Raw genomic sequence first — 19,463 nt, forward strand, 5'->3', positions numbered from 1 at the left:
AGATGGATGACAGGTTAAAACTGCTCACTCTCTGTGGCCAGTTTCATCTCCATAATGTAGTCACTGATTCTAAGCCCAATTTTGGGCTTTTCTGTGTCTATCTAAAGTTATTCTATGACTCTCTTTGTTCATCATTTAACAAGAAAGCTGCTAAAACTGCTCTGTTGATTAAACAAATTGTGGTCTCACTGTAAGAGTTACTCCTGATTTCCTGAAGGTGACAAAAATAAATAAATAACATTAAACTTATTTATTTCTATTTATTTTTATTCATTTAATGTATGTTTAATTTCTATTGCTATCTCTGTTTACTGTATCTTGTTTGAAAATGTACTTTATTGCCTTGCTCTACCTCGAGTTTCCTGTTTTCTTAAGTTTATTTATATATATATATATATATATATATATATATATATATATATATATATATATATATATATATATATATATATATATATATCCCCTGTAATCTTTGTTTAAATAAAAATAAAAAACTTCGGCAGCGGTTAATGGGAGACCACAGCAAATATTATTTTTCCCTTACACATTTGCTCCAACAACAAGCGAAAAAAATCCACTATTACTTTTCAATGACTTTCCAGAAGAGGATAAAATAAAATAGAGAGCAGTGAATTATGACAGTCAGATGCGAAAAAATGCCAAATATACTGTCACGCTCTCGGCAGTTGTAGTAGAAACCCCCTCGCAGCTGTGGAAACTAATTTTTGAAAACTAATTCCAGGGTAATATAACAAAGCATGATGTTATAAACTTACTCAATATTTTAAAAATGGCTAATATAAAAAAGTTTGCTAGATTCGCTGCTAAATAAGGCGGAAACGCGTCATCACAGTCCGTGAAAAGCTTTTGCCATCATAGGGTGTAGATCCAGCATCTACCAGCAGGGGCTAACGGGGGCCTGCTAACCAGTCGAGTCCTGACCTACTGGTTCAGTGCTTTATGTAATACCAGTACACACCACAACATCTAGGATACATTTGTAAGCTTCTTTGTTGAATGCAACTACACAGAAACAGTTTTCAACGTGTTGCTTCGCGTCTCCCCGCACCGGAGAGCTCAAGTGGAACCTTCTACAGCCCATGCAGCCGGATCGATGTTCCGCACGGAGCGTTTTGCGCGTGACACAATTCCGTTTCCAGTAATTTCTACGGGCAGCAAAACCAGCGGCAGCAGTCGAGAGGCTTCCAGAAGCGAGCACACGCGTTTCAAACACATTACACGTCCTGCCCGAAACGACTGACACGGTCGACTTCATCTGTGTTTCCTCTGAATCAACATGGCGAAGTGGGGAGAAGGAGACCCTCGCTGGATCGTGGAGGAGAGAGCGGATGCCACAAACGTCAACAACTGGCATTGGTGAGACTCAGCCGGCACACACACACACACACTCACTCAAGCCATCTTGATGCTAACACGCTAAAGCACACTCGCCACAAACATGAGCTGTCGACCACGGTCATTGAAAAAGCTTTTTGCCACGGAGATAGTTGAAGTCGCCTTTAGTCTTACATTATATTTGTAAAGTGAGTTGATGCTGTTCTGGTTATTGAACCATAAGCGTCGTCAAGTTTAAACATGCCATGCTTTCATTGTATCCGTCATTGGATTGGCTGTCATCTCGGTCCACATACTAGGTTTGAACGATGAGTTGTCATCAGTTGTTCACTCTCTGTGTCTGGAAGACTGACAAGCTTTATGGACATTTAGTTTTTAGGGGAAAAAACGTGTTGGCCAGAGATGCTCCCAATCATATCTGAGCAGCATGTTAAAGAATACGGTCAACAGGGCATTTAAAAGCAATCACATATCAAACAAATATTTGTCTTTTAAATGAATAGTGCATTCAAAAATTAAAACTGTCACCTGTTTGCAGTTTTTTTTTTTTTTTTTTTTTTTTTTTTTCCCCATGTAACACAAAAGGATTCCGTTGACAAATCTTCACACTGCCATTTTCCATACAACGACACCTCATAGTGACCATGTCTGTCAAGCTGCATAAATTAAATAAAAAGCACAACAAAAGTAGTCCGCACATTACCAAGGGTGCAGCATTTCAAGCCTTCTGAATTCATACAGTGGCTTTGTGTGAAGAACAGACTGATATAAGTCATTCAGAGATAATCAGTAGTAAATTGGTCAGTCTTTTGCGCTGGTTCTTTTCAATGAACCTGTTGATCTGGTTCCCAAATCAGACACTGACTCGATGCTGTTCTCGAGTTAACAGCTCACTGGAGTGGAAAATGATCAGTGAATAAAGACTTAAATTTCAGTCTATTCCTCACAAAGCTATTAAATGGCTTCACAAGACTTGAAATATATGGATATAATTTATAATGTCTAAACAATATTATTGGGTAAACAATAGTTCACCCAAAAATTAAAATTCTTACTTACCCTTATACCATCCCAGATGTGTATGAATTTTTTTTTCTACAGATCATAAAGATTTTTTGAAGAATATGTCAGCTCTGTCTGTACAATTCAAGTTAATGGTGGCCAGAACTTTGAAGCTCTAAAAAGCACATTTAGGCATGAAAGTATAATAAAAAGTCAAAATAAGTCTTTTTTTTTTTTATTTTCTATAAATTCTCCTCCTTGCCCAGTAGGTGACGATATGCATGAAGAATGTGAATTGCCAAAAACAAAAGAAGAATGCGAAAGTAGACATTTATAGTTGTAACCGTTCGGGAAAGGAGGATGCAGGGACCGGCGTAACAAACAACAAAACTTTAATCAAACAGAACATCAAACGGAAAACACAGCAAGATAAACACACACACAGAGCGGCTGTGTGTGTGTGTCTCTCTCTCTCTCTCTCTGGCGTCCCTGGCTTTTCCCTTATCTCCCTCACGCTGATTAGGCAACTCACCACCGGGTATGTATCCTCACAGCCTAGCCACGCCCTCCTCCTCGTCACACTCCTCCACTGCCCGATCCAGGCCGGGGCACCATCTGGACTCGCTTACTCCTTACACACACCTATCATATCACTTCTGAAGACATGGATTAAACCATTGGAGTCATGTGGATTACTTTTTTGCTGCCTTTATGTGATTTTTGGAGCTTCAAAGTTTTTGTCACCATTCACTTGCATTGTATGGACCTACAGAGCTGAGATATTCTTCTAAAAGTCAGAACATCTGTTTGTGTTCTGCAGAAGAAAAAAAGTCATCACATCTGGGATGGCATGGGAGTGAGTAAATGAGAGAATTATTATTTTTTGGTGAATGATTCCTTTACCAAGAAACATATACTTTAAAGCCACATAGTCTTCTGGCAGGAACATTTTGACACCTCTGTGTGTGTATGTAGAATCTGTGGATTAGCAAAGATCAGGATTAACAATTACCCTAAGTAATGGAGTAATATTGACATGTCATTTATATTGTTAGGACGGAGAGGGACGCCACAAACTGGTCATCAGAGAAGCTGAAGGAGCTGCTCATGGGGCTGCAGGTGGAGAGTGAAGAAGGCAAGTGTGAGATCACAGAGGTCAGCCAGGTGGAGGGAGAGGCGTCCATCAACAACCGCAAAGGAAAGCTTATCTTTTTCTATGAATGGAATCTGAAGGCCACCTGGACAGGTGAGAAAATTGGTGTGGTTTGTATCTTGGAGAAAGTCCCACTTAATTCAGTTGTCACTTTGTGTTTGTGTGACTTATTCAAAATGACTGGGTAAAAATATTGATTTTCAGATGCATTGCGATCTTATTTGAACAGTTTCGATATCGATTCTTAAATCTCAAGATCAGTCTTTTAGTTTATGTGCAACTCTCTACAATGCAAGTAAATTAGCTATGCAACTAAAAATGTCTGTGATTAGCCACCGGCTGGAAAATTTTCAGATTTCACTCACCAGTGATTGAGTAGTATAGTGGTGTCGAAGAAGCTGCAAGATACTTTAACTGAGCGTTGAGACTAAAAGTTTGATTTGGCTCATTCCATGTAATGTGTGTCCAAAGATGAGATCCATTCCACGCAATCCATTTGTTATTGATTTGTTATTGTCCTTCACAGTTAGCTGTTGATTTAAAAAAAACGACTAAAAAGAAAAAATGTTAGTAGAAGCCGGTTGTTATTGCAGAATAAACCCCATTAGGGAGATTGGGATCGTCTTGTATCATCCTAATGAGGTTTATTTTGTGATAACAACCGGCTGATTGAACATTATTCCGCTTATTACATGGCTACTAACAAAAAAATAAATGGACATGAAACATTGATTTGCATTAAAATTATGTAATGATGTGAGTAGTAGTAAATCGCTGTACAGCTGAAATCCTCCTCTGGTTTGCGTCAGAGTTCTTTTGGTGTTTATTGTGCAATTAATGAACGTTTGACTGATCATTGTTTATCTTATTACAAGACTTCTTGCCAAATAAATATATAAATGCACATGAAACATTGATATGAGTTTACATAATTTTATTAGCCTAGTTGTAGAGATCGCACGGTGGTCCGAGAAGCAGGAAAGATGGCTCACAAATACCCTGATGAGCGGTCTAATACATAGGTGTGCGGTTGTTACTGAGAAATATCAGACCTCTAGATGGTGCCATTGACCAATCAGAATAGAGTATTCCAGAGAGCCATGCAAGAATTATTTTTAGCACATGTTAAAGGAATAGTTCACCCAAAAATGAAAATTTGCTGATAATTTACTCACCCTCAGGCCATCCAAGATGTATCTGAGTTTCTTTCTTCATCAAAACAGATTTTAAGACTTTTAGGATTTCATTTCAGGCCTCCTTCTCTAAACAATGCAAGTGAATGTCCTCCATTTTTTGACGGTCCAAAATGCATATTTAGGGTGCATCAAAATAAACCACACGACTCCAGTCGACAAATAAAGAGTTGAGAAACAAAACAATACTTATTTATTTTTTAACTACAACTGTTCGCTTCCGCACATCTGTGACGTGCGCTCATGAGAGGGATGACGTTGAAATCTGAACAGAATCGAGAGCTTGTGAATCTGAATCAAATCTGTATCAATATTCAGCCCTATTATTCAATGCGTTTTTTTTTTTTTTTTGCATTAAATGTTCTTAATTGCTTTTTAAGCATTGCGTATTAAAATCTTTTTTTTTTTTAATAGGGACATCAAAATCAGGCATTAAATACAAGGGGAACATTGAAGTTCCAAACCTTTCAGATGAAAATGACATGGATGAACTTGATGTAAGTTATTTTTGAAGATGAGCTCATTTTATGTGTTTTGTACACTAACCAAGCTAAAGGTTTTATACATTTAAAGAAGACATTTTGAAGACCTCCGAATGTAATTTGAGTGATCTTTTTACTAAACGTTTTGGACCCCATTTACACCTGTATTAAGCGCTGTCCAGTGTCCACTTGTGACACATCTTATTACCAGGTTTAAGCTGGGCCTGCAGTTTAAATGACAGTCAGAGACACTATTGATATAATTTGATATTGCCAGCAACAAATTAAATTTATTTTTTATGTATTTTATATTCAAAATTATCTATGCATTTTGTAAAGTTGCTGAATATGAAAACCATTAGTATCTTTGTTGGATATAATTACTGAAATGCTGGCATGCTGAGTATTTTTGTTAGGTATGTGGTAGCGTCTAGTCATTTTGTCTTCTAAGGTCTAAGACTTGTCATCTCAGTGTTGTTTTTCTTGTTTCCCTGGGGTCACACACACAGATCAGCGTAAGTCTTTGTAAAGATGAGCCTAAAACTGCGCTGCTTTCTCTGATGAGGGGGGAGGGTGCCAGTAAAGTTCGTACAGCGCTGGCTAGCTACGTTGGACTTCTCAAAACAGGTCAGTCTCTCCGACTGTCTCGCTGAGAGACGGACCAATCTGAAAGCATGCTACACCTTGAGGAGTTTTTGGAGCATTGCAGTATTACTGTTATTGTGTTGTCTGGAGTGATGTGGACTGCCATGTTCTGTTATTATCTGTTGTAGAGTTCACACAGGGCATGATCCTGCCCACAGCCAATGGCATGACAAAACAGCAGACAGAGACAGCCCAAGCACCAACCAAGGCAAGCAAAACTCAGGTGAGCCTTAATATGCACTTCTAAATGATGCAATGAGTTAAGCAATTAAGTGTTTGGGATATGTACACAACATATCTACATGCCAGACACTAGTAAATGATTTTATCATTTCATTTTTCTTTTAGATTGGCTCATGTAACCCCACGCCACCACCTCCTAGCACAGGGGTAAAGATCCCCACTTGCAAGTTTTCACTAAAGGACACTTTCCTCACCTCACCTGAAGAGCTTTACAGGGTTTTCCTCAGTCAAGAGGTGAGTTTTTCTACAGCAGTTCAATGGTGTAATTTTCAATCATCACAGTTTGTAATTTATTAGATCTCATAGTTATAGTGAGACTCCCAGTGCCTTTAACATTTAAAGAGTCTTAAGATTGACAGATCTCATTCAACAATAAGGATGGCTAATGTTCAGGCCAGTGCTTACATTCTTGCGTTCTGATTTTTGTGATCTTGTATGAGTTTGCATGCCTTTGTAAATGCAATTATTAGGTTGTTTTGATCATTGTTTTTGTGAATTCTGCTGATGTAAATTTGTCACCAAGTTCTCGCTATCTAGTTGGCTGACACTGATGGCAAGAATGACGTAGTCTTTGAAGCTTCAATTAGAATGGGTTGAAAATTATTTAACAAATCTGTGCGCTATATGCCATATCCAGTGAAAATGCTTATGAATTTGTAGTGGTCTGCGTTAAATAATAGGGCTGAAATGATTTGTCGATGTTATCGACAACGTCGACAATAAAAATTTGTCAAAGATGTTCGTTGTCGAATAGTCGTTTGATCTCAGTTAACAACCTGAGATCACATTAAACTCTAATGATGACGCATGAGAGCAGCACTGCAGCTCGCGCCTGATTGAGGAGAAAACTCAGCTCACAGTCCAGACGCACTCTAAACTTTCCATACAGCTTCAGGTGATGTAGATCGTAAAGTATGAGGAAATAATAAGAAGCACTCTCGTTTTGAAATAAAGCAGAGCCGGAGCTGCCATTCTGCTTAAGTAAAACTTGCATGTCAGAGCGTCTTTAAAGGAAACACCCCGGCATTATATCTTTTAATGCATCCTTTATTAAAGTTCAAATAATTAGGAAGCAGGTCATGTAAATAAGTACATACTCTGAAACTGGCATTTCTCTGTGCGGTCAGCGCCGCTTCTATGAGTCGTGTGAAAAAACCCGATATAAGGGGGAGAGACTGAAACTGCACCCAGATGATGCACTCTGGCGCGGGGACACTCGTCTCTCAAGCGCCTGCTGCAGCTAGATTATAAAGTGATGCTTGCAACATTTTGAATCGCAATATATGTCACTGTGTAGTTCATATTATAAAGAAAATCAGCAATATGCAGCTCTTAAGAAGAGAGTTTATTTTTTTTGTGTGTGTGTGAGTTAAACATGGGTCAATGTGAACAAAATGGTGAGAGAACATAGTCTTTGCCCATTTGACACAGCAAAAAAATAAAATAATTTGTTTTTGTTTTGGCTTGTTTTCCAATATAAATATCTAAAACTCCTTTAAAACAACGTACATTTACTTTGGGAGCTATACTGCAGAAGAAAAATTTGTTATCTGAGAATGTTGAATATAATATTCAATATTTTTATATTTATATTTAGACTTGCTTTTAGAGAATATATCTTGGATGTAAGTATATTTTGTCTTTACTGCACTGGCAGAAGTATGAATAAGTGAAAAAATACACTTGCATACAAAATACACTTATATTTAAGATACATCTCCAAAATCAAATCAATTCTTAACATCTTATATATGTTGCTTCTCAAGTAAATGTATCATGTTTTAAGGATTTTTTGATATTTTTAAATGGAAAACAAGACAAAAACACTTGATAACAATAGGATTTTTTGCAGTGAATTTTTACTGATTTAAACTTGATAAAGTATTTTTTCCTTTAATTTAGTGAATGTCCTTTTAGAGGTATTTTTAAAAGATGATTTTGTCCTCTTTATTGTTAGTAAGCATGTTAAGTATGTTAAATACAACCTTTTAAGTCGAGGCACAAGCTAAATAATCGGTTAAAAGCTAATGATTAATCGTTGCAATAATCGCCTGAATAGTCAAATAATTGTTCTAATAATCGTTAGATAAGTCGATTATCAAAATAATTGTTAGTAGCAGCCCTGTTATAAAACAGTTGTAAAATTCCCTCTAGTATTGCCAGTTACAAACATAATTTTTTTTAGTTATACTGTATTAAAATTATATAATTTGTTGAAGAAAATGTTAAATTTAAATTTCCTAACACTTGTAAAAATATGTTGCCAAAAAATAACATTTATAATTTTGTGGTGGGTCAGTGGAAAAAATCCTTATTGTTGAGCCCTGATTGCATGTTTTGTTTGGACAGCAGCCAAATGGTATAAAATAGCCTTTCTGATGTTCAGTTGGCATGTACTATAAACACTGTGAATACAGTATATACATTTTTATTTTTCATTATATTATTGAGGGCATTTACACTTCATGTGTTTTTGTTGATCGGATAGCTATCCAATTTTAAAACGACTAAGTGTAAATACCCTCCAAGACAGATTCAAGATCTGTTCACTCAAACCACCTCCAGAGGGCAGCATAGGGAAAATGCGAAACTTAACAGCTGCTACAGAGTATTTGCATAGGGCTCGGGTCGCGCAATAAATAACTAATTAAAAAACGGATGCGCATTGTAGGAGAGACAGAACTTTGAAACTAACATAAATTAAAACTAAACACTGACAATGAGCACAACTGAAGCATATCATGGACATATCTTACCTATGAAAAATACACCGTGCACACACACAGACTGTCCACCTTGTGCGGGGCAAAATCACTTGGAATCAAATAATAAATCGCATCGTTTAAATTCGCTGCCTGGCATTAGCATAATCACTGAAGTATCTATGTTTTATTTGCACAAAGCTTGGGAATTGTAGATTGGATTTATATCCTTTTGGCGGAGAGACACTGAGGTGGCAAGTGTAAATGGGATGTGCTTATTCAGTTGGTTAGCAATCCAGTCAGTTTAAATGCATGAAGTGATCAAGTGTTAATGCCCCCATGTAGTGCACTGAAATGAAATGTGTGTTCCAGATGGTTCAGGCTTTCACACGCAGTGGTGCTGTGGTTGAGGCTGAGAAAGGTGGGAAGTTTCGCCTGTTGGACGGAAACGTGAACGGCGAGTTCCAGGAGCTGGTGAGATTTTACAATTTCTAATGACTATAATTATAAAAAGTGTGACAGCAGAAGCTTTTTGGTAAATAAATGGCTCACTTAAAAGTACATTCAAGCAGAAAGTAAAATGATTATCTATCCTTTTATAGTATTTATACTTTTTCTGAAAACCATGTATTCTGGGTTTGACAGGTACCTGAGGAAAAGATAGTAATGAAATGGAGGTTCAATTCATGGCCTTGTGGTAAGTCAAAACCAGTTAAAATAAGACTAGAAAAAGGCTAGAGTATGCTTAATTGTGAGCTGTTATGTTTCATGCAAAGTTGAGCATTCTAGCCTTTCAAAGTATACTGTATTGACTGTGAGCCTGTCCGGATGAGTCAACTCCAGGCACAGATGATGCACACGGGTGCGTGAGGTTACTAAAACTGGGCTGCACGAGGACAGACGCATGGACTGTGCTGGTGAAATTTACGCCACGCACACTGTGTACAAGATGTAGCGGCACGTGGAAACCAAAGCATACTTTAGCCCAGGGGTTCCCGAACTTTTTTGTCAGCTTAACTCCTTTACCTAAACTATTTACTTAATTTTAAGTTTTTGCACGTAAGTTTTGGTATTATGGTTATATTTGAATGAACCTTTATTGAATTTTTTGTTCATTTTATAATATTTATACTTTTTTATTTAATTCACCATTGGCATTTCCAACCCAATCAAAGATTGTACTACTACATATAATCATTATCTGCCACGTTAGAACAATTTACAAAAAAAAAAAAAAAAAAATTTTTTTTTTCTGTCATTTGTTTTCATTTCCCTGATAGTTTTGTCATTCCATTTGTGCATGTACATCTGTTATCTTGAAATAACCAATATATAGATTTTAATAGACTTATAGATACAGATTAATAATGACTTTTCATAGAAGTAACAAAGCCAGGGCTGTAGCAACCATTATAACATGGGGTATAGGTCATATCCCCCTTACCTTTTAGAAATATTTTTAGGAATGATACATTATATTTTAAGAGTTTTGGCAGCCATGCAAGGAAATAGTGGCCGGCCGTCTAAACGACACAGAAGCCTCTGTCAACCGATCGGTTCAGCAGTGAACTGAACCAGCACACAAGCGGTTAACAGTACAGCCCAAGAGGGTACAGCCATCACCTATTGCTTGTCAGGACTACAAGGCAAACAATGTCAGGTTAATGACTCTAAGGTTACTTACTTTTAAAACATGATTGCATTGCTGATAATGAAAGTAATTATGTTACGTCATAAATTTGTATGGAGAGTAGCACGTAGTTTACTTTTGCCAGTTAAGTAAGGTTCCTTTTTATTTTTTTTTATTCCAATTTGGAATTCCCAATGCGCTCTAAGTCCTCGTGGTGGCGTAGTGACTCGCCTCAGTCCGGGTGGCAGAGGACGTAATCTCAGTTGCCTCCGTGTCTGAGACTGCCAATCGGCGCATCTTATCACGTGGCTTGTTGAGCGCATTACCGCGGAGACATAGTGCGTGTGGAGGCTTCACGCTATTCTCCACGGCATCCACGCACAACTTACCATGTGCCCCACCGAGAGCGAACCACATTATAGCGACCACGAGGAGGTTACCCCATGTGACTCTACCCTCCCTAGCAACCGGGCCAATTTGGTTGCTTAGGAGACCTGGTTGGAGTCACTCAGCACGCCCTGGATTCGAACTCGTGACTCCAGGGTTGGTAGTCAGCTTCAATACTCACTGAGATACCCAGGCCCCCCAATGTTCCTATTTTTCTTTTTTCTTTGTCAAATGACAAACATTTGGAATTAGTCGTCAGTGTTTTTAAAATTCGGTAATTTACAGAAATTCACTTTCCCTTTTCACTCTCTCACGAACCCCATTTGGAAAACCCTATTTTAGCCTTAAGAATGTGAAGAATTCATTCAATGCTGTGTCTGAAATACTCAGTATTCACAATATAGTGAATGCCTAATATGTGTGCATTGTGTATGACGTTACATAACCGTTGTGTCCTGAATTTTGATCTGACTGAAAAGGACGTTCACACCGCAGCTGAATGTGGCCCAAATCTGATTTTCTGCTCAAATCTGATTTTTCTGTAAGGTTGTTCACACAACATTTTTAAATGTAGCCCATATCAGATACTGGTCTGAACAGCCGATGCTCGTTAACTGACTCGCATGTGTATAATAAACCCAGACATGTTCATTATATTAATATGTATAATGAATTGACTTTATAAAATTGTTATTAGAAGTTTTTTATATTTATACTTATTTATACTTAATGACTATCAAATAAAATATCAGCAAGTTATGGAAGACCGGATGGATAAAGTTTTCAGTCACATGGTGTAATTTAATTACCATTGAAGCTCAAGAATGTAGTATTCTAGGGGCCTGGGTAGCTCAGTGAGTATTGATGCTGACTACCACCCCTGGAGTTTGAATCCAGGGTGTGCTGAGTGACTCCAGCCAGGTCTCCTAATCAACCAAATTGGCCTGGTTGCTAGGGAGGGTAGAGTCACATGGGGTAACCTCCTCGTGGTCACGATTAGTGGTTCTCGCTCTCTATGTTGTGCGTGGATCGCAGAGAGTAGCATGCGCCTCCACGTGCTGTGAGTCTCTGTGGTGTCATGCACAACGAGCCACGTGATAAGATGCGCGGATTGACTGTCTCAGAAGCGGAGGCAACTGAGACTTGTCCTCTGCCACCTGGATTGAGGTGAGTAACCACACCACGACGAGGACCTACTGAGTAGTATGAATTGGGCATTCCAAATTGGGGAGAAAAGGGGATAAAAAAAAGATGTAGTATTCTGAGTGCGACATCATAAAATCAAAGGACAGCAGGAAAAACAGCATTATATACTGTATATGTGAGTTGTTATATGTAATTATTAATTTAGATTTACATTAGAGTTTTGATGCAGTTTGTGAAATACAGAGACAGTTTTCTGCATGAGTGACATGAGCAAAGAGCAGTGTTGCATAGACTAAATCTACCACTGCATCTTTTCTTGCACACATTTTACTGTGATATTCAAACGAACTACTGAACCCATCTGTTGAAGCCTATAATTTTATTTCCTTTCCTTAAAAATGAACTGTGTGCATTAACTAGAAAAGATATGACTTGAAATCAGGGGCGTAGGAACGATCTGAAAACTGGGGGGGGGGCACATTATAACACCCCGTCTACACTGGACTCGAGCTGCACGTCGTGTCAAAAGCAATAGAACCCATTATAATCAATGCTGTCTACACTGGAAGCATTCATTGTGTTGCTTCGTGCCGACAGTAAACGGGTGTCCCGTTCTATTTTTGCGTTGCATGTGCTGGTGCTACTGCTAACAAAAGAAATAAACAGTTTAGAATGTTTGTGTCAACTCGTCCAGTGTGGACAACCTCAAGCCGTTGCGTCAACGGAGGTGCCCAGTGCAGACATTGTTCTCATCAGCCTCTCTTCACAATACGACGGTTTTAAAGAATTTTTTTAGAAAATATTTTTTTTTAAGAATGTGATATCATTTGAAAGAAAGCATATCAACTGAACTTTTAAGAAACATCAGCATTTTTTTATGATATAACTTTAATTATTAGAACTAAAATGTAAAACAAAAGAATTATCGTATAATTTAATGACTGCTGTCAAACATTTCAAACATTGGTCCAGTCTGCCAGAATCAAAGCACAAAAAAATTATTTAGCTTTTTCTAAAAGTGAGGGGAACATGCAAGTGACAAATGTTGAGTTAGATTGATTTATAAAAAAATAAAAAAAATCACATTAAATCTGACCTGGCTGTTCAGACCGAAGGCACATCTTAAAAAATCAGATAGGTATCCAATTATCCACATATGAAAAGCTATGTTCAGACAGTCCAAATCCAATTTTTGTGCATTTCCGATTGGAATCCGATCATATTTAGCAAGTCTGAACAACACATGGTGTGAACGTAGCCTGAAACACTCATCCAAATATCCAAAATATTTTAAAGTGGTTTGAACTGGGTTTAGTACAAATTTGTGATGTAAGTAATGAAAATGTTTTAAGTCTGAACGTTTTTTACCACCACTTTTAAATTTAGACAGTTGACTTTGAGAACTGTCCATCAGGTTGTCTCGGCACATTGTTTACCTTTTGCGCTCTGTCCTTTCCTCTTCATTTCAGAGCACTACGCAACGGTGACATTGATATTCACAGACAAGGGTAATGAGACAGAGTTAAAGATTGAGTGTCGGGCAGTTCCCGAGAGTGAAGAGGAACGAACACGAAATGGCTGGCAGAGGTACTACTGCCAAGCCATTAAACAGACATTTGGCTATGGTGCACAACTCTACTGAGCCCAGGATGTAACCGCCACTGTTTTTGGTTTTGTTTGTTTTATTGTTTTTATTTCTCTTCGTTTCGGTCCACATACAAATGAGAGGATCTGAATATGACTCTACTGAACAACAGACATCAATTACTCCATTATCAACATGTTCCTGTCTGATTTTGATGCTTGCAGTAAATAAAGTGAAAACCTTGAAAAATCAGAACTGAAAGAGATGAAAAGACAGTGCAAAGAGGAGAGACTTGAGTCATGAAATATCTGTGTATGTGTGTAAAATAGTTCTTAATTTAACATGGTAACTCTGATGGCATTCCTGTCCTGTGAGGTTCAGGGTTGAATGGTGCCTTTTATGCACTGGGTGGTTTTTGAGAAGTTAAAGGTATATTACCCAAAAACAAAAATTGTCATCATTTTGTGACCCTCATGTTGTTCCAAAAGCCAAAGGCTTTTTTCATTGAAATGCAAAAGATGATGTCAGGCAGAATGATTCAGTCACCAATCATTTTGTGTATTAAAAAAAAAAGAATCAGTGAGAGTAAATGGTGATTGAGGGTGATGCTCTCTATAACATTCTGCCTAGGGCTGGGTATCGGCAGCCACCTTGCGATACGTATTGCGATACACGTCACAGTTCAATATATAATGTGAGACATCACGCTATCGTGATTAGATTTCGAGTTCGCATTTATTTTAAATTAATTAGGGTATATTTCAGTTATAATGTCCGTTTTGCTTGCATACAGTATGAAAGATTCTCTTTCAGCTAATGCTGTTATTCATTATACAGGGGACCTTCTAACTTGTTTAATTACTGATATCGATTTTGCAAATTTTATTTGATCAGTTTTTCATAATTTTGGTGACATTAGATTTTTTTTAAAAAATATAGTCCATGTATTACATCAATAAATATGATGTATTGAAATTGCATATATTATATTGCATATATACAGTATATCGTTTATTGTTTACGTGCCTAATTTGTACTATTTAGAAGTATTTACTTGGATATGTAGAACAAGTGCTAAAATGGTACTGTCTATTTAAGACCTGTGGCAGGGACTTTAACATTAGTGATTGTTTGGTCGAATGGCTTCTTTAAAGCATCCATGTTATGTGTGATTAGAATTAAATGTTTCTTATGTTGTTTTTGATAAATAACTGACTGTAGAGAACAAAGTATATGAAAAGAGACATTATAAAACAACAAATGGTTTGCTTGGATCTAGTCTTTAGACTCACATCACATAAAAGTAGTCAAAGCTTTTACTCTCAGCATGCAATTAAAAGATCTCGGTGCTGAACTTCTATGCCACTACACCACTCAAACACTGGTGAGTGAAATCTAAAAAATGTTACCAGCCAGTGGCTAATCACAGACAATTTTTGTAGTATATGGGAAGTATTTATGCACATCTGATTGTAGGGGATTGCAAATAGAAAGAAAGAGCGATCTTGGCATTTTAAGAATTGACATTGTGCAAATAAAGATTAAGTAGGAAAAAAAAAATGTTTTTGCCTGGCGCTAGATCCAAACGTGAGAAAGGTCCAGCATGTCTGTGAGAGAAACCGTTAATCCTGCAGGATCAGTTTCAGTCTCTTTCGTGCCTCACTGAAGCATCTCTGACTGCACTGAAAATATCACGATACATTGATCTAAGCTATCGATACTAAAAAATATCGTGATATATCAATATTTGATTGTATCGACACAGCCCTAATTCTGCCTAACATCTCCTTTGGTGTTCCATGGAAAAATTTAAAGCCATGCTGGTTTAGAATGAAATGAGGGTGAAAATTTTATTTTGGGGGGTTAACACCTTTTTAAGGGGGTTACTTTTTCAAACTTATTTAAAATTGGATCTTATAAAGACAGTTTGGAGAAGGAAAAATAAATAGAGACATTTTCAGACCACTAAATTAATAAGTTTCTTTCTGATTGTATGAGAGAAGGAATTGGACAGAATTGTGGCTTTCTTCATGTAAATTGCTTTGTCATCACATTATCATATATAGTATTATGAATATATGGATTTTTACTCTGCAATTTCTATTCACCAAGAAGAATAAAAGCTTCAGGAACCTTTTGAGTCAAACAGAAATATTAAAAATCATGTAAAATGCACAACAGCGTGTGGTTTTTTTTTTGTTGTTGTTTTTGCTGGAGCTTTGTTATTCCGCAAGTACTGAACTTAAACCGTCATAGGGCTTTGTCTGGTTTTCAGCTGTGAATAATTTAAACTTGAAATAGAGAAGCAAAAACTAACTTAGTCACCCAGTAAGGGTTCAATATTTTGCCCCAAATTATGATCCAGAAGAAGCAGCCTATTGAGTTTATTTTCTTGATTTTTTTTTTTTTTTTCTTCTGCAACACACAATGTGACAAGACAAAAAGCATCATTAGCTTAAAATAAAAGTACCATCCTCAAATATTTTATTCAGCCATAATTTTGCATTACTCTGTGATAGATCCTTGGTTATTTGAAAAAAAGTTCAACTGCAGATTGTATTGTATCCCTCTATAGTTAGGTGAGGAGTAGAATATGCATCTATACAACATTGTAATATAGACATAACAAATCATTATTAAAATTTCACTATAAAATACACTTGACATTGTTACAATATGCTTCTTAAATAACCCCTAAACCTACTGTGGATAATTGTAACAAAACCACTGACCTGCATTCAAAGCTAATAGAAAAATATTTATATATTTACAATATTCAATATCTCACAGCTTAAGAAATTGTTAAACTGTAAACAGTACACAGTTCAAACTACAGTTTTAATTATGAATCCAACTGAAAGAAAATGACTGGAGATGCTCATTACCAAAAAAATGTCTCTATTACATAAATTATTTTCTTAGCAAAATATAAAACGTAATGAATGTTGTGACAGTTACTCCCTGGAGAACTTGAACACATGAAAACAAACAATTATATAATTCATTCTTTGGTGAATTTAACACCACAACAAAGCAGATTGACATATTAAAAATCAAACATTTATGTCAAATAACAACAGCACCCCCCAAAAAAGGATTTTGGGTCTTCATAAATAACACTGCAGTTTTCAGTGGGGGAGATTGTTGGATCTAGTGAGACTTAAGAATAAAATCAAAAAGTAACATTTAGAACAATGCATTCATTAACAGTTCAATTATGATACAAACACGAGTCTTAAATTAACACCAAGCAAACACAACCCTTCAAATATCTAGTTCTTGATAGTTAACATTTATATTTTGTCCTCTGAGTGCAATAGCAGCCTATCCTCATTACATCTATATCAGGATGAACCTCACCTACTCAACGTGCGGTTAAGGTGAATGAGTTTCCAAACAGATGAAAAGCTCCGACTCCTGAACAAGAGACACAAAGAACGCATCTACCACAAACATCAAGAACATTGTTCATGGTTTAAAAATACAAAGATCTCTAATCAATAATAAAATGAAATAAAATGTATTTTTTCAATGTCATCATAGTCACTCACACTGGATGAATCACTGTTGATGAGTAGATCATTGGTGGCTTTCTGGGGTGGCTCCTGCCTTTCAGGTGACCTGGCTTTGATAGACACACTTTGCAAGCGTTTCCTAAAAGGAGGACCATTTCATTACCTTATAATGATAATGATTATTTATATAGAAAAACAACAGTATTTGCTTTTAAGGAACACTAATTTGGTGCAAGTGTATCTTAATTGTTTTGCACCGGTGTGACTGCCATTTGCCCTTAGTTTTGCACTCCGATGCTGATACAGAGGAGGGCTGATCTGCCAGATCCTTTAGGAAGTCAAACAGCTTCTCTGAATGAATACACTGTTTCCTACAAAGATCATACAAGTGCACACGGTATAATGAAAGTACACAGAAATCGATGGACAAAGCACATCTATACGATGCACATATAGTACATACATGAAACTCATAAAAGGGAGGATGGGTCAATGCTACATTGTAAGACAGGAGTTTGAAAGTTAGATTTGAGGCTTACATGTGATTGATGGACATCACTCTGCTGTTCCTTGACTGTGTTATTTTACTGGCCTTGGTAAGAAGAGATCTGAGGAACATTTCTAAAGCTTTAGCTAAATGTACAGTTATGGAACATATGCAGCAGTCTGAAGGAACCGATAGCAGTTTTTTAAAGAGTTTTATGCTTTCAGTGTAAGGGGCCTTTCACACGGAATGCGTTGTATGTCCTCTTGCACAGTCCCAAAAACATTGTACGGGTAATACTTCATCAGTGCAACAAATACTATCATGTTGTAGAAATACTTTACAATTTCAATAATAAACTTCAGACTTTAAATAATATCACTATTTCTAATTTTTCGCCACTATTTTTCAGTAAAAATGGGGGAATTGTTGTTGTGCTGAAATGCCAAAAAATAAGGCCCTAAAAAAACAAGGCTGTAAAATAAGCCTCAGTTTCCTTCACACACTATCTATCTATCTATCTACAGTAGCTACTGTGCAAAAGTCTTAGGCGAATTACTGTATATTTTTCACAATAACATTTGTCTTAAAATGGTTATATCATATATTCTGCCTTTAGTGTATCAGTAGGAAATACCAATTTTAGATTTCAACATTCCCTTTACAAATAGAATTCAATAGAAGAACATGGAGCCCTACAACAGATGGTACAGCCCCCACAGAGCCCGTATCTCAACATCATTGAGTCAGTCTGGGATTACATGAAGAGACAGACACAATTGAGACAGCCGAAATAGATAGAAGAACTGTGGTGAATTCTTCAAGAAGCTTGGAACATCCTATCTGCCAACAACCAAGAAAAACTGTGTCCAGGTGTACCTAGGAGAATTGGTGTTGTTTTGAAGGCAGAGGTTGTCACACCAAATATTAATTTAGCTTTTTTATGTTTACTGGACTTTGTATGATGCAAATTGATAAATGAAAACTATTTATGGGATTTTTTTTAAGACATCCTCACTATGCCTCACTATACAAGTGCATATCATTTTTGCACAGTAGGCTGCTGCTGCTGCTGCTACTATATATGTGTGTGTGTGTGTGTGTGTGTGTGTGTTTATTTGTGAAATATGGCCAAGGCAAGCTGAAATTCGCCCTAAAGTGTTTCCTGACTGCTTTGCCCTACATACATATCAGCATTCAACATTTAAAAAGGATACATATGATGACCGGTACAGCTGTGGCGATTCTTCCAACCTCTGTGTCTTTTTGCATGATTTTCTTGATGCGTCCCTAGCCAAGAATCGAACAGGAGGATGAGTTGAGAGGTTCAACTGCTTTTAACATTTCAGTGCCTCTCGTCTGTGCTTCACAATGCTCGTAAAACTTATTTTTAAAAATTAAACTTTTGTTACTCACGGGTGGAAAGCGAACGTTATATTTTCTCTTCTGTCCGGGCATTTTGAACTCTTAAATATCCGTATTCGGGTTACATTTTGAGTCATTTTTCGGCTTGAAGTGCACAGCGCCATTTGTTTACCTTTCACAGGAAGTATTGAATGAGAAATGAATGGGTGGAAAACGAATAGGAGGAGCCTCTGTGAGGAAACGCCCCCTGTCACGTGCAGCGTGGGATTTGTAAACAATCCCCTGCTATTTGTCCATGTAATTGAGACATTTTCGCCGTATAAAGATGAAGACAAATATGATTATTGACTTAGTGATTAATTGTAAGTTCAGAGAGAACTTAGAATTACTTCTACGTTAAATATGTTAGCAGACAGGCTAATGTAGCCTACTGAAATGGTAACATAAACCATGCTACAGTGGCCCCAAAAAGTATTTGGACATTTAAAGGGATAGTTCACCCAAAGAGCGGCGTAGATACACTAAAAAAATATTGGGTTAAAAACAACCCAAATTGGATTGTTTTTAACCCAGAC

At 37.0% G+C, this 19,463-nt stretch overlaps 2 protein-coding genes across 4 annotated transcripts; one reads left to right on the forward strand and one right to left on the reverse strand.

The window, feature by feature from the left end:
* Window positions 1-911: 911 nt before the first annotated feature.
* LOC127411343 (activator of 90 kDa heat shock protein ATPase homolog 1-like) lies at window positions 912-15,660 on the forward strand. 2 transcript variants are annotated; one of them, XR_007892252.1, is made up of 10 exons: window positions 912-1,377; window positions 3,414-3,604; window positions 5,119-5,201; window positions 5,696-5,813; window positions 5,960-6,054; window positions 6,180-6,308; window positions 9,149-9,250; window positions 9,422-9,473; window positions 10,262-10,436; window positions 13,409-13,543. XR_007892252.1 is itself a non-coding variant. In XM_051646860.1 (9 exons), the coding sequence occupies exons 1-9, from the start codon at window positions 1,298-1,300 to the stop codon at window positions 13,579-13,581; spliced, it is 1,023 nt and encodes a 340-aa protein (XP_051502820.1). In that variant the 5' UTR covers window positions 928-1,297; the 3' UTR covers window positions 13,582-15,660. The 2 variants fall into 2 exon arrangements, 1 of the variants encoding a protein (XP_051502820.1); XM_051646860.1 differs by lacking the exon at window positions 10,262-10,436 and having other exon boundaries at window positions 928-1,377; window positions 13,409-15,660.
* A 98-nt stretch (window positions 15,661-15,758) lies between these two features.
* Window positions 15,759-19,105, reverse strand: LOC127411364 (dr1-associated corepressor). Of its 2 annotated transcripts, none has more exons than XM_051646890.1 (7): window positions 18,940-19,105; window positions 18,741-18,813; window positions 17,579-17,672; window positions 17,297-17,410; window positions 17,076-17,178; window positions 16,889-16,941; window positions 15,759-16,683 (listed from the first exon to the last, which is right to left on the reverse strand). In XM_051646890.1, the coding sequence occupies exons 1-6, from the start codon at window positions 18,979-18,981 to the stop codon at window positions 16,900-16,902; spliced, it is 468 nt and encodes a 155-aa protein (XP_051502850.1). In that variant the 5' UTR covers window positions 18,982-19,105; the 3' UTR covers window positions 15,759-16,683; window positions 16,889-16,899. The 2 variants fall into 2 exon arrangements, with proteins under 2 accessions (XP_051502850.1, XP_051502849.1); XM_051646889.1 differs by having other exon boundaries at window positions 16,885-16,941.
* Window positions 19,106-19,463: the final 358 nt, after the last annotated feature.

Source organism: Myxocyprinus asiaticus, chromosome 20, assembly GCF_019703515.2.
Source record: "Myxocyprinus asiaticus isolate MX2 ecotype Aquarium Trade chromosome 20, UBuf_Myxa_2, whole genome shotgun sequence".
In the NCBI taxonomy this organism is placed as follows: Eukaryota; Metazoa; Chordata; class Actinopteri; order Cypriniformes; family Catostomidae; genus Myxocyprinus; species Myxocyprinus asiaticus.

What these genes read in the sequence shown, in the direction of transcription:
- LOC127411364 (XM_051646890.1), bottom strand. Translation starts at nt 18,981, where the DNA reads ATGCCCGGACAGAAGAGAAAATATAACGTTCGCTTTCCACCC. An exon ending in AGCTGTACCGGTCATCATAT is followed by an intron (nt 17,673 to 18,740) that starts GTATCCTTTTTA and finishes CTGTACATTTAG; the next exon opens with CTAAAGCTTTAGAAATGTTC. An exon ending in GGCAAATGGCAGTCACACCG is followed by an intron (nt 17,179 to 17,296) that starts GTGCAAAACAAT and finishes TCCTCCTTTTAG; the next exon opens with GAAACGCTTGCAAAGTGTGT.
- LOC127411343 (XM_051646860.1), top strand. Translation starts at nt 1,298, where the DNA reads ATGGCGAAGTGGGGAGAAGGAGACCCTCGCTGGATCGTGGAGGAGAGA. An exon ending in CCAAGGCAAGCAAAACTCAG is followed by an intron (nt 6,055 to 6,179) that starts GTGAGCCTTAAT and finishes TTTTTCTTTTAG; the next exon opens with ATTGGCTCATGTAACCCCAC. An exon ending in GGGTTTTCCTCAGTCAAGAG is followed by an intron (nt 6,309 to 9,148) that starts GTGAGTTTTTCT and finishes TGTGTGTTCCAG; the next exon opens with ATGGTTCAGGCTTTCACACG.